Raw genomic sequence first — 13,018 nt, 5'->3', positions numbered from 1 at the left:
AATGCCAGGGCAGTATAGGAACCCCACAAGTGACCCCATTTTAGAAAAGACACCCCAAGGTATTCCGTTAGGTGTATGACTAGTTCATAGAAGATTTTATTTTTTGTTAAGTTAGCGGAAATTGATTTTTATTGTTTTTTTCACAAAGTGTCATTTTTCACTAACTTGTGGCAAAAAATAAAATCTTCTATGAATGCATTTTAGGGGCCCTAAACCGTGATGAGTAGTCTAGAATCCAAATGCCTCAAAATGACCTGTGAATAGGACGTTAGGCCCCTTAGCGCACCTAGGTTGCAAAAAAGTGTCACATGTGGTATCGCTGTACTCAGAAGAAGTAGTATAATGTGTTTTGGGGTGTATTTTTATACATACCCATGCTAGGTGGGAGAAATCTATCTGTAAATGGACAATTGTGTGTAAAAAAAAAAAAAAAAAAAAAAAGTCATTTACAGAGATATTTCTCTCACCCAGCATCTGTATGTGTAAAAATACACCCCAAAACACATTATACTACTTCTCCTGAGTACGGCGATACCACATGTGTGGCACTTTTTTGCACCCTAAGTGCGCTAAGAGGCCCAAAGTCCAATGAGTACCTTTAGGATTTTACAGGTCATTTTGCGACATTTGGTTTCAAGACTACTCCTCATGGTTTAGGGCCCCTAAAATGCCAGGCCAGTATAGGAACCCCATAAATGACCCCATTTTAGAAAGAAGACACTCCAAGGTATTCTGTTAGGAGTATGGTGAGTTCATAGTTTTTTTTTTTTTTTTTTTGTCACAAGTTAGCGGAAAATGACACTTTGTGAAAAAAACAATTAAAATCTCCGCTAACTTGTGACAAAAAAAAATCTTCTATGAACTCACCATACACCTAACGGAATACCTTGGGGTGTCTTCTTTCTAAAATGGGGTCATTTGTGGGGTTTCTATACTGCCCTGCCCAGTACGTGAGAAGTAGTCTTGAAACCAAATGTCGCAAAATGACCGGTGAAATCCTAAAGCTACTCATTGGACTTTGGGCCCCTTAGCGCAGTTAGTGCAAAAAAGTGTCACATGTGGTATCGCTGTACTCAGAAGAAGTAGTATAATGTGTTTTTGTGGTGTATTTTTACACATACCCATGCTGAGTGGGAGAAATATCTCTGTAAATAGACAATTGTGTGTTAAAAAAATAAATAAAAAAAATTGTCATTTACGGAGATATTTCTCCCACCCAGCATGGGTATGTGTAAAAATACACCCCAAAACACATTATACTACTTCTCCTGGGTACGGCAATACCACATGTGTGGCACTTTTTTGTAGCCTAACTGCGCTAAGGGGCCCAAAGTCCAATAAGCATCTTTAGGCTTTACAGGGGTGCTTACAATTAGGCACCCCCCAAAATGCCAGGACAGTGAACACACCCCACAAATGACCCCATTTTGGAAAGTAGACACTTCAAGGTATTCAGAGAGGAGCATAGTGAGTCCGTGGCAGATTTCATTGTTTTTTGTCGCAAGTCACAAGAAATGGAACCCCCCCCCCCTTTTTTTTTTTTTTTGTCAGTGTCATTTTCCGCTAACTTGTGACAAAAAATAAAATCTTCTATGAACTCACCATGCCTCTCACTGAATACTTTGGGATGTCTTCTTTCCAAAATGGGGGTATTTATACTATCCTGGAATTTTAGCACCTCATGAAACACGACAGGTGATCACAAAAGTCAGAAATGCTTCAAAATGGGAAAATTCACTTTTGGCACCATAGTTTGTAAACGCTATAACTTTTACCCAATCCAATAAATATACACTGAATTTTTTTTTTTTTTTTTTTTTTATCAAAGACATGTAGCAGAATAACTTTCGCGCTCAAATGTATAGGAAATTTTTACTTTATTTGAAAAATGTCAGCACAGAAAGTTAGTCATTTTTTTTTTTTTGGACAAAATTCATGTCTTTTGATAAATATATAATAAAAAGTAAAACTTGCAGCAGCAATCAAATAGCACCAAAAGAAAGCTGTATTAGTGACAAGAAAAGGAGGTAAAATTTATTTAGGTGGTAGGTTGTATGACCGAGCAATAAACCGTGAAAGCTGCATTGGTCTGAATGGAAAAAAAGGCTCTGGTCCTTAAGGGGCGAAAAGACTGTGGTCCTCAAGTGGTTAATCATTACCGGGCTTAGCTTTTTTTTTTTTTCACATTGCGGTGAGAGGTGTATTCGGGGGAAGGGAAGGCACCAATGACTGACTCGAGTATTAGCCAAGACCTACACTTTTGGCCCACTTTTTTGGCCTAAAAAAACCTCTGCTTATACTCTAGTATATACGGTAACTTGTCTATATATCTTATCTAAAGTTTTTAGATAGTTTACACAGCATATCTAGCTGCAAAGCGCTTCAAAGGTTTAAGATTCATTATTCCTGTGATACAATGAGGGCAGCCATGTTCTTTTTGTCACAGGCTGAGGGCTAGAGATGCTATCAGCTTTCCTGTGTGTAAATTCAGTCTTCTCTCTCCTCCTCCCTCCTCCTCCCTCCTCCCCTCTGCCTCTGAAATCTCTGGCTAGTAACAGACTCCTCCTCTTGCCCAGACTGAGCTCCCATAAGCCCTTTCTACAGTGCCAAGGCACTGTGAAAAAGCAGTGGGCAACGCTTGTTTAGTTTATAGGAAATTAGAGTATTAAAACAAAAGTATTTGGCTTGAGGAATGCCCTATAAACTGTATGAAAGGAACACAATTCTGCAATGAGTAAAAGTTTCTCGGATCCACTTTTTAAACAAATTGTCAACCCATTGACCATCCTTAGTTGTCACTGCAACAAGTAGCCCCATTTCATCTTTTAGACTTCATCCGTTCTGATGTAACGGTACTTGTATATTTCTCGTGTGTGTTTACAGTGAACATCACACGTTTATTTGCTTTAAAGGGACTCCGAGCAGTGCAGAAACTATGGAAAGATGCATATCATTTTAAAGCTTTCTTTCTCCTCTTTCCAATGGTATATAAACCACCGCCCTATGCCTTTTAGTTTTCGCTATTTTCGTGATTGAAACTAAAAGGTGTAGGGTGACGATTTAGGTGTCGCCAGAAAGAGGAGAAAGAGAGCTTTAAAATGATATCCATCTTTCCATAGTTACATTGTATTACACAGGCCGACTTTTTCTGCTGAATGGAGCTGCTGACACTGGGGAAAGTGTCGTCCTGTGTAATACAAGTAACTATAGAAAGATGGATATCATTTTAAAGCTCTCTTTCTCCTCTTTCTGGCGACACCTAAATCGTCGCTCTACGCCTTTTAGTTTTCTTTATTTTCGCGATTGAAATCGCGGCCGCGGCAATTTCAATCGCGGAAATAGCGAAAACTAAAAGGCGTAGGGCAGCAGGTTATATATCATTGGAAAGAGGAGAAAGAGCGCTTTAAAATGATATGCATCTTTCCATAGTTTCTGCACTGCTCGGAGTCCCTTTAAAACCTGCACATTTTTGTTGACGGCACACACACCCCCACTCCTCCCTCGATTTAATTCTAGATCCATGGATTTACATAGACTGCCAGATAGGTGGACCCTCATGCTATAATTGTGTAATGCATAGGCCTTGACAAGTGTTCGTTCTTGTCGGGGTTTTTTATATATATATATATATATATATATATATATATATATATATATATATATATATATATATATATATATATATATATATATATATATATATATATATATATATATATACTATTAATATATTATTGCTTGTTATGCATTCAACAGATCCCTCAGGAGAGTGTAATCCAGATCTTAGGCTTCGCGGACACCAAAAAGAAGGTTATGGCTTGTCCTGGAATCCTAATCTCAGTGGCAATTTGCTAAGTGCATCTGATGATCATGTGAGTACTATTTCTCAGCGTAATCTTGAATTTGCTAGCATTTCCGTTCCATTTCTTCAACATTGTGTTTTCCATAGACTATTTGCCTATGGGACATTAGTGCAGTCCCCAAAGAGGGAAAGGTGGTGGATGCCAAGACTATCTTCACAGGACATACTGCAGTGGTGGAAGACGTTTCATGGCACTTATTACACGAATCTCTGTTTGGATCAGTGGCAGATGACCAGAAACTCATGATGTGAGTTTTTTTTTTTTTTTTCCCCTCTACTCGCTTCATTCTTTGCGACTTTCTTTTTATAACATCACTTTGCAGTTCATGAATGTTGTCCATATTTAACTACCTTTTTATAAGTTTTATGGTAGCATTTGTGAAAGCCTTTACTTTTTTTTTCTTTCATTGTTAGAATTTGTAAACCTTTTAAATCTGTCTGCTGAGGACCACTTTGAACTTACAGGCTTGCTCACTGCACATTTTTGTGTCCTGGCATACCACTGTCATAGCAACGGTGCCTGCCTGTGTATCTCCTTGGCTGCTCCACTAATTGCCCTCGCCCTCGTTGATTACCGTAAGCTCCAATCTCAGATTACTCCTTCCTCATTGTTAAGCTTAGTACACATGCTAGACAGTTCTTGGCCAGTCCGGGGCTACCTCTGCCAAGAATCAAGTCTTTACAGTAACCCATGCCCCCCCCCCCCCCCCTCTCTGTGCCATGGTTAGTGAACAGCCTGATGAACTGACTCAGCCAAGCCAAGTGCTGGTCAGGGCATTGTTCTCTCCACTCACCCTGTCCACTATGTATCCATCAGCCCTCCTTGCCCTTCATAGCAACAAGACACATCTGTACAGCCTTGGCCCCGCACTGTTATCTGAGGGATTGAGTCCCGATCCCTTCCAGGCAACAGTCCTCGTACATAGATACGATGCATTAGACAATTTGTGAGCTGGTGCTACAGTTATACACAGTGGTAGTTTCTGGCTGCTAAAAGGAAGGTTGAACCCTAGATAGAAATGCAATGTCCCTTGAGCAACAGGAACAGAGAGTTTCCAAAAGCACCAAATGGAAGAAGATACAAAGTAAAGTACACGCAAGGGGAGGAATTTTCGAATAAGAGGAAAGGATAGCATTCACTGAGCAGAAGGAAGGAGAATTGAGAAAGTAGGGTGGAATCGAATGCTGCGTGAAATGGATCACAGGGGCACAGACTAGGAAGAAAAGTGGAGGATTGTAGAGCATGGGGAGTTGCAAAGCAATAAATGTGCGTAGACTTGTTGTATGGCACACTGTGAAGGGGGAGACAGGAGGGGCACAAAACAAGCACAGAGGCGGCCATCCACGATGAAACCCTTCATAAGCATATTAATCCCAGTCTATGCTGTGCCCACAAGATACAAATATTTTCTAGTTGAAAGGGTCTTGACAAATTGAAAATATACTTGTCTACATTGCAAAACCTTTCCGATATTCTTTGAAACGTACACCTACTTCATTCAAACTCCCAGCAATTTGTGACCATATTACTGATCAGTCAAAACATCTGAAATGCCTGCCTAATACTGTGTAGGTTCCCCAGTTACTGCTGGAATAGCTGTGGCCTTTTGAGGTGTGGACTCTACAAGGGTGTCTTGCAGTAATCAGAAAAAGTGCATAGGCAGGAGATCCTTTTAGGGCTCATTTCCACTATCGCGAATTCGCATGCGTTTTTCGCATGCAAATTCGCATAGTAATACAAGTGAATGGGACTGTTTCCACTTGTCAGGATTCCTTTGCGTTTTTCTGTGCAGAAAAAATTCGCATGGCAGAGCCATCAGAATTCGCATACCGCATACCGCTATGCGAATCGCATACAATGTATTTAATAGGAAATTCGCATGAGGTTTGGGCATGCGAATTTTCATGCGAATTCGCATGCGAATTCACATAGAAACAATGGAAAAGCACACCAGCACTGCCATGGTTAAATTCGCATACATCGTCATCCATGCGAATTCGCGTGCAAATTCGCATGAAAATTCGCATGGACCCGCATGCGAATTTCGCATCAGCATGCAAATTTTTACCGCACCGATTCGCACCGCACAAGTGGAAATGCAGCCTTAAAGGGACTCCGAGCACCTCTCATGGGCATGCCTTTAAGACAGACTTCTTCACACAAAGTCGTGCTATGACCCCTCTTGCAATGGCCATGCGTGTCACTTCCTCTTCCTGCTTCATTCAGTGATGCACTTCTCTAACTGAGAAGACGGGTGACCTGGAAGTTATAACATAGCCAAGATGGCAGCTGCGGTTTTTAAATTGAAATCGAATGAAAACTATTTGGTGTAGAATGGCGATTCAGGCATCAAATGAGAAGAGAGCACAAGCTACAGAAAGGTATACATCTTTAAGTACTTTGCAGTACTTGTTGACGTCTTAAAGGCATGCCCATGAGAGGAGCTCGGAGTCCCTTTAAGTCCTGCAAGTTTCACCAAGGAATGAACTTGTTTTTCAAGCATATCCCACAGATAAACAATGTGTATATACAGAGAACAATCCATGTGATCCAAAAAGGAAATCTAATGCGACCATGCTACCATCTTTCATTGTTCCATAGTCCTGTTCTGACACCCACTTACCCATTGTAAGTGCTTTCACTGGGGCTTTGTCCTCCATACACAGGAAAAAAAAGGCACTTGGGAAAAAATTAGGGTGATTGCCGGTAGTAGAATATTGCAGTATTCTATTTTACTGCTGGATTCCGATGTAATGTTTACCGATATTTTATTATGGCTAAACCTAATCCTATCATACAGAACCTTCCCTCTACCTATGCCTAACCCAAAGGACTTCCCTGGTGGTGCGGCAAGAAAGTCAAGTCGGGTTCCCTGGCTGGCAACGTGTAATGCGCTGGCATGTCCCGACGTCATGTTGTGATGTCCTGTTGCTGTGGAGACTGGACGTGGGAAACTGATCGAGGAGAGTTTCAAATCCCCCACCGCCCACTTACAACTCTGCAGGGAGGGGGGGGGGAGGAATCCGAGTGGTCGGCGGGCTGGAGCAACAGCACACGCGGATCATAGTTTGCTCAGTGCTGGGCTAGCCTTTACTCCTCCCGTGCATAAATGAGCCTTCAGAGCCCATGGCCCTCCTTGTTTATTGGTTGTGCTTCTTGGACTGCTCTTTATAGGTACAATACTACTTAAAGGACAACTGTAGCGAGAGTTATATGGAGGCTGCCATATTTATTTCCTTTTAAGGAATACCAATTGCCTGGCTATCCTACTGATCCTCTGCCTCTAATACTTTTAGCCATAGACCCTGAACAAGCATGCAGCGGATCAGGAGTTTCTGACATTGTCAGATCTGACAGGATTTGCTGCATGCTTGTTTCCGGTTTTATTCAGACACTACTGCAGCCAAATAGACCAGCAGGGCAGCCAGGCAACTGGTATTGTTTAAAAGGAAATAAATATTGCAGCCTCCATATACCTCACATTACATTTGCTTATGATATCTCTAGTGGAGGTGCCATCTCTGATAATAAACTAGGCTCTGTATCAACTCACAAAGTGGTTGAATTTTTTTTTTCCCTTCTGTATAAGCCTGTACTGCACTAAAGCGCCACCTTGTGGTTGGCACTGCTGTGCAAACCGCCACATTTGTTTTGAAAGGTATTTTAATGTGGTTTATTTTTTGTTTTTTTGTTTTTTCCTCCCTAAACAGATGTTGCTGATACTGTACTAACGTTTTTTAGTTTTGTTTTTTTCTTGTTTGTATTTATAGATGGGACACCCGATCCAACAACACATCAAAACCCAGCCACTCAGTAGATGCTCATACGGCTGAAGTCAACTGTCTCTCCTTTAACCCCTATAGTGAGTTCATCTTAGCCACTGGTTCAGCTGACAAGGTAAACTAACTTTTACTTGCACCTTTAGTCACTCATAGCACCAACTATTCATTACTTATGAGTGCTGATGTAAAAGCAGCCTTTTGCAGTTGCAAAGTGAATTCTTACAACAAGCTCTCTAGTCAATTTTGAGCGCACTGGAGGTACTCTTTAATGTTTGGGAACATTAAAGTACACCTGAACTGAGAAGGGGTATGGAAGCTGACATAATATTTGCTTTTAAATAATGCAGATAGCCTGGTTGCCCTGCTGAGCCTCTTTTTCTAATACTCTAAGGCTAAGCCATTCTACTGCGTGTGAACTATGTATGTATTTATGGTCCTCACTATGGTCTGTTCTGTACTTTGTACAGTACCACAGAAGGGCGTGATACTTAAATAATTTGCTGTTGTACATAACTAGGAAGGTTTGTTAATACAATTATTACTCTTAGTGTCTGGAATGATACAATTCCCTGAACTATACTTAAAATACGGCATGTCCTGTATAATAATGTTGGTCTAGTGTTTCCAAACTCCTAGATGTTTAATCTCTGTGATGAATAGAGTTGAAAGCAATAAAAGCAGGAGGTGCGCTCCGTAGTGCAAAACCTTTTAATTAAATGAAAACTGCGCAATAAAAAATGCACTTACTAGATATATGCAAACAGCAGGCATTAGATATGGCATATAGCCCAGAAGAGAAACGTCCCCTCATAGAAGAAGAACATCAGGTGTCAGGTTAACCTGACGAAGGCGTGGACACGCCGAAACGAGTCTTGACGTTACCTGCAGAGTCACCTCGAAGGGACACCTGATGTCCACCTACCACCTGGACCCCTGCTGCTGCTGGCCACTGCAGCCTCTGGTTCTTCTTCTATGAGGGGACGTTTCTCTTCTGAGCTATATGCCATATCTAATTCTTGCGCAGTTTTCATTTAATTAAAAGGTATCGCACTACGGAGCGCTCCTCCTGTTTTTGTTGCTTTCTCTCTTAGTAGCCCGCTCACAGCCGAGCGTCTTAAGGAGCTGCCACTGTGTGATACTTTTTTGGTCCACATTGACCATTTGCCGCAGTAGCGCAAGATTTCACATCTCTTTTCATGAATAGTGTTGACTTGTTTGAATATGGAAATTCATTCTAAATGATTTGGATCAGAAGCTGAAACTTAACATAGGTGGACTGCGTTTGGGTTGATAACTCTGCAGGGCTGTGGAGTCGGTACAAAATTCATCCAACTCCTCAGTTTGGAACCACCGACTCTAGGTACCCAAAATTGCTACAACTCCGACTTCTTAGTTTTTTTTTTTAAAACACATTTTATTAAAGAAGTTTTGTCATTACAAGTTATTTATACTTTTGATGTATACAGAAAATTGGGGCATTGTGACCCCAGAGTCACTATCATTTTGCCCCGAGACATTGAAATAACTAGTAACATTTTAACCCCCATCAGCTATACCCCCTCCCTTTTCCTCCCCCCCTCCCCTCCCCCCTCTTGCTCCACCCATCCAGGTCCCCCTCTAGTGTGGGAAAAAAGAGTAAAAATTTTACTGTAGTTTCAATCTGCCTAGCGTATTTAGCAGGTCATTAGTAGCATACCACTCTGTGTAACGAAATGGGTCAACTATGTTGTGCATCTCGATGGAGTCATATATGTCCTCAATGAAACCTTTCCACTTCCCAAAGAAAGCTTTTGTTCTTTTGTCTTTATGTTTCAAAGTGTCCAGTCTCTCCATTGTGAATAGGTGTACCAGTTCTTGTTGAATGTCCCATATCAGAGGGTTAGCTGGGTATATCCATTTGTTGTACAGAACTTTCTTAGCTGAGGCCAATATCAGATGAGTTAGAGGAGATAAAGTTGTGGGAGAAGCTGCTTGTTCCCCGGTTTGTTGGTCTTGGCCTTGTGGAAAGTGGAAGAGCATCACTTGTGGTGAAAGAGGTAAGTCCTTTCGCGTTACTCTTTTAATATATAATTGGACCTCTTTCCAGTAATTCTGTATGATTGCGCAGGTCCATAGGCAATGATATATGTCAGCTTGAGGGTGTTGACATTTTGGACAGAGAGGTTTGTAGTGAGGTGGTGGCTGTTTATATTTTAGATTGAAGGCGTATTTCGCTCTATGGATCATTTTGAAATGAGATTCCCGCCATTGTTCATTGGTCAGGTGTTGTCTATACAAAATGTTACCCTCTGCGATTTTTGAAGATATGTCTTCATCTCCAATGTCCTTTTTCCAAGGCCGGAACTGTCCCGTCACAGTCTTCCTGGAGGTGATATAGAGAAGCTTTGCTTGTAATGTTGACAGAGGGAGCCGTGTTGGGCCAGGAAGGAATCAAAGTCATTGATAGACATTTCTCTGGATAGGTTTTTCAAGGTGGTCCCTGTATAAGACTGAATTTGGGCATAATAAAGATAGTGGTATCTTGGTAAGTTGTACTTGTTTCTAATTTCTTGGAATGTTTTCCATCTGTTATGTTTAAGGTTGAATAGTTGACCCAATTTCGTCAGCCCTTTATGCTCCCATATTTCAAAGCCTTTATGCGCCATGCTAGCCTTGAAACCAGGGTGACCCCAGAATGTCATGTATTTGGATATCTGGGTTGAAAGGCCGAATATCTTACGGACCTCCTTCCACGTCACCCAAGTGTCTCTTAGTATGCCACTTGTCTTAAATTTAGGGGGTAATGATTTGTAGTTAGTGTGTAATAGTGAAGGGAGTAGCCATGGGTCGGCAAATGATTGCTCTAGGTAAACGTTGGAAAACTGGTGAGTGCCACAAATCCAGTCACGAGCGTGCCGGAAGAGACAAGATAGGTTGTATAGTCTAATATTGGGTAGTTTTAAGCCGGCTTGTTCTTTTGGCAATTTCAGTTTATTTAGGGCGATTCGTGATTTTTTTCCAGACCATAGAAAAAGTGAAATGGCCCTCTCGATTTCTTTTAGATCTTTGTGTTTTAAGAGTAAAGGTATTGTTTGTAATGGATACAGTAGCCTTCCAACGATTACTGAGCGGATCAATGCCACCCTGCCCATCAAATTGATAGGGAGGTGTTCCCAGTTTTTCATTTGTTGGATAAGTTTTGCTATTAGGGGAGTGTAATTCAATGTGTAGATTGAGCTGGGTTCCTGAGAGATCCAGATTCCCAGATATTTGACCTTGTTAGCTATCGAGACTTTTGTTTTTTCAATGTGGGGAGAGATTTTGGCTCGGGGAGACAGCATCAAAAGTTCACTTTTGGTCATGTTTACCTTAAATCCGCTAACACTCCCCATTTCCTGGAGTAACTGGAATACTAACTGGAGTTGCGAATGTGGGTTGGCCATAAATATCAAAATGTCATCCGCAAACAGGGTTTGGGTGACTGTGGTGTTGCCGATTGTGATACCTTGGATTCTTTTCTCTAGGATCCTAGCTAGAGGCTCTATGGCTAAATTGAACAATAGGGGGGAGAGTGGGCACCCCTGTCTAGTTCCTTTTTGTAGTGATAGGCGAGGAGACAAAAAGCCTGTCGTGTACACCTGGGCTGTCGGGGATTTTTGTAAGGCGGAGATCAGTTTTAAAAAGGGGCCCGAGAATTTCATTTTTTGGAGTACTTTTTGTAGCCAGTTCCAGTTGACATTGTCAAATGCCTTTTCTGCGTCGAGCAGTAAGATGGCATAGTTTTGACAAGTCTTGGGGTATAGCTTGGCATAGTCCAATATCGTCAGCACCTTCCTAATGTTGGAAACTGAAGATCTAGGGTGGTGCGATCGCCAGGCATCTATCATGTGTAAATCTTTCACAAATTGGTGTAATTGTTGCGCTTTTTTTTTTTATAGATGCTGGTGACTTGTGACAACTTTGTTCTATCTTCCCCTATGTCTGAGACTGCATTGAAGTCTCCGCCTATTATTACCTTTGATGTGGACGACTTTGCAACCCTTAGCGTTAGATCCTGTAGAAATTGGCTGTTATCATCGTTTGGGGCATAGATGTTATGGATGTCATATTCATCTGAGGCGCATTTATATCGAGCTCTGATCCATCTTCCCTCTGTATCTGTCTCAAAATCAGTTATATTTTTTGTTAGTTTTTTGTGAACTAAAATAATTACACCTGCTTTTCTTTGCTTGGCTGGTGAGCATATGACTAGGCCTACCCAATTTTTTTTTAAAGATTTAGCTTGATCTATTCCCAGGTGCGTTTCTTGTAATAGGGCGATGTCTTTTCGCCATCTTTTGAGTTGTCTAATAATTTGCGAACGTTTTTCAGGCGTGCGGAGCCCTTTAACGTTCCATGTAGTCACTCGCAACGGCATGGCAGCAAGAAAAATGGATTCAGAGCTCGATATGTAGTAGGGTTCTGTATATAGTGAAAGTGACCTGGACAGTGGAGCAAGTTCCCTCCCCCCCCTTTTCCCCTTCTATTAACGCATTGTTGAGTTTTGTTGAAAATCACGTGAATAAGGCTCATGTGAGTCACAAATGATAACATTCTGATAAACCTATAGATCATGAACCCGGGAAACAGTAATTTAAACATTCTAGAAGACTTCTCTTCCCTGTAGTGCAAAAAGTATACCTTTCCTCCCGCCCTCCGTCATGTCGGCCGACAGTCATCCAGCTCATAGATAATCTAAGATTTCAAAAGAGTAGCTATCAACACCCTATAAAAACTATGTGTACCCCTGGTAGTTACCAGCTTGTTCAGTCGGCCTGGTCCTGATCTTCGGCTCCCTCTGTGATTGCTGGGAGGTTTGTGGCTGGGTTTGAGGCATGTTGATCCAGGAATTTTTCTGCTTCTGTTGCTGACTTGAAGATATGCTGATCTCCATTTTGATCTGTTATTCTCAGGGTGGCGGGGTATTGTAAGGCGAAACGCCATTTTCTTTCTATGCACGCTGTGCAAGCTTTGTTGAATTTCTGACGTTGTTTGGAAACTTCGATCGAGAAATCGTTAAAGAGTCTAATTGTGCAATCTTGGTATGTCAGTGGCTGCTGGAGTTGTTTATAGGTGCGCATTATTAAGTCCTTTTCAGCATAATCAAGGTACTTTACCATGACGACCCGGGGAGAGGCTTTTTTCTTGTCCTCACGGGGGGGGTCCCACTCTATGGGCTCTCTCCACCTTATATGTGGCTGGTAGGTTGAGCAGTTGCGGAATTATGGTAGAGCAGAGGTGCGAGAGCGTGGAGGCCGCATGCGACTCAGGGAGGCCTACTATTCTCACATTGCTGCGCCTGGATCTATTTTCCATATCTTGGATTTTATCTTGCATGGCAGCGTTTTCCTCTTC

The 13,018-nt window shown here is 41.7% G+C and overlaps 1 protein-coding gene across 2 annotated transcripts in view; it reads left to right on the top strand.

Moving 5' to 3' along the window:
• Window positions 1-13,018, top strand: part of RBBP4 (RB binding protein 4, chromatin remodeling factor) — a 36,385-nt gene that overhangs the window by 17,722 nt on the left and 5,645 nt on the right. For both annotated transcript variants that reach the window (XM_068268858.1, XM_068268859.1), the window contains exons 5-7: window positions 3,757-3,872; window positions 3,950-4,110; window positions 7,634-7,760. In XM_068268858.1, coding sequence (XP_068124959.1) covers window positions 3,757-3,872; window positions 3,950-4,110; window positions 7,634-7,760 — 404 coding nt within the window. The remainder of the gene's footprint in view (window positions 1-3,756; window positions 3,873-3,949; window positions 4,111-7,633; window positions 7,761-13,018) is intronic.

The sequence above is a fragment of the Hyperolius riggenbachi genome, chromosome 2, assembly GCF_040937935.1.
Source record: "Hyperolius riggenbachi isolate aHypRig1 chromosome 2, aHypRig1.pri, whole genome shotgun sequence".
In the NCBI taxonomy this organism is placed as follows: domain Eukaryota; kingdom Metazoa; phylum Chordata; class Amphibia; order Anura; family Hyperoliidae; genus Hyperolius; species Hyperolius riggenbachi.
The sequence above is the reverse complement of the archived record's forward strand: the minus strand, read 5'-3'. Positions and strand labels throughout refer to the sequence as shown.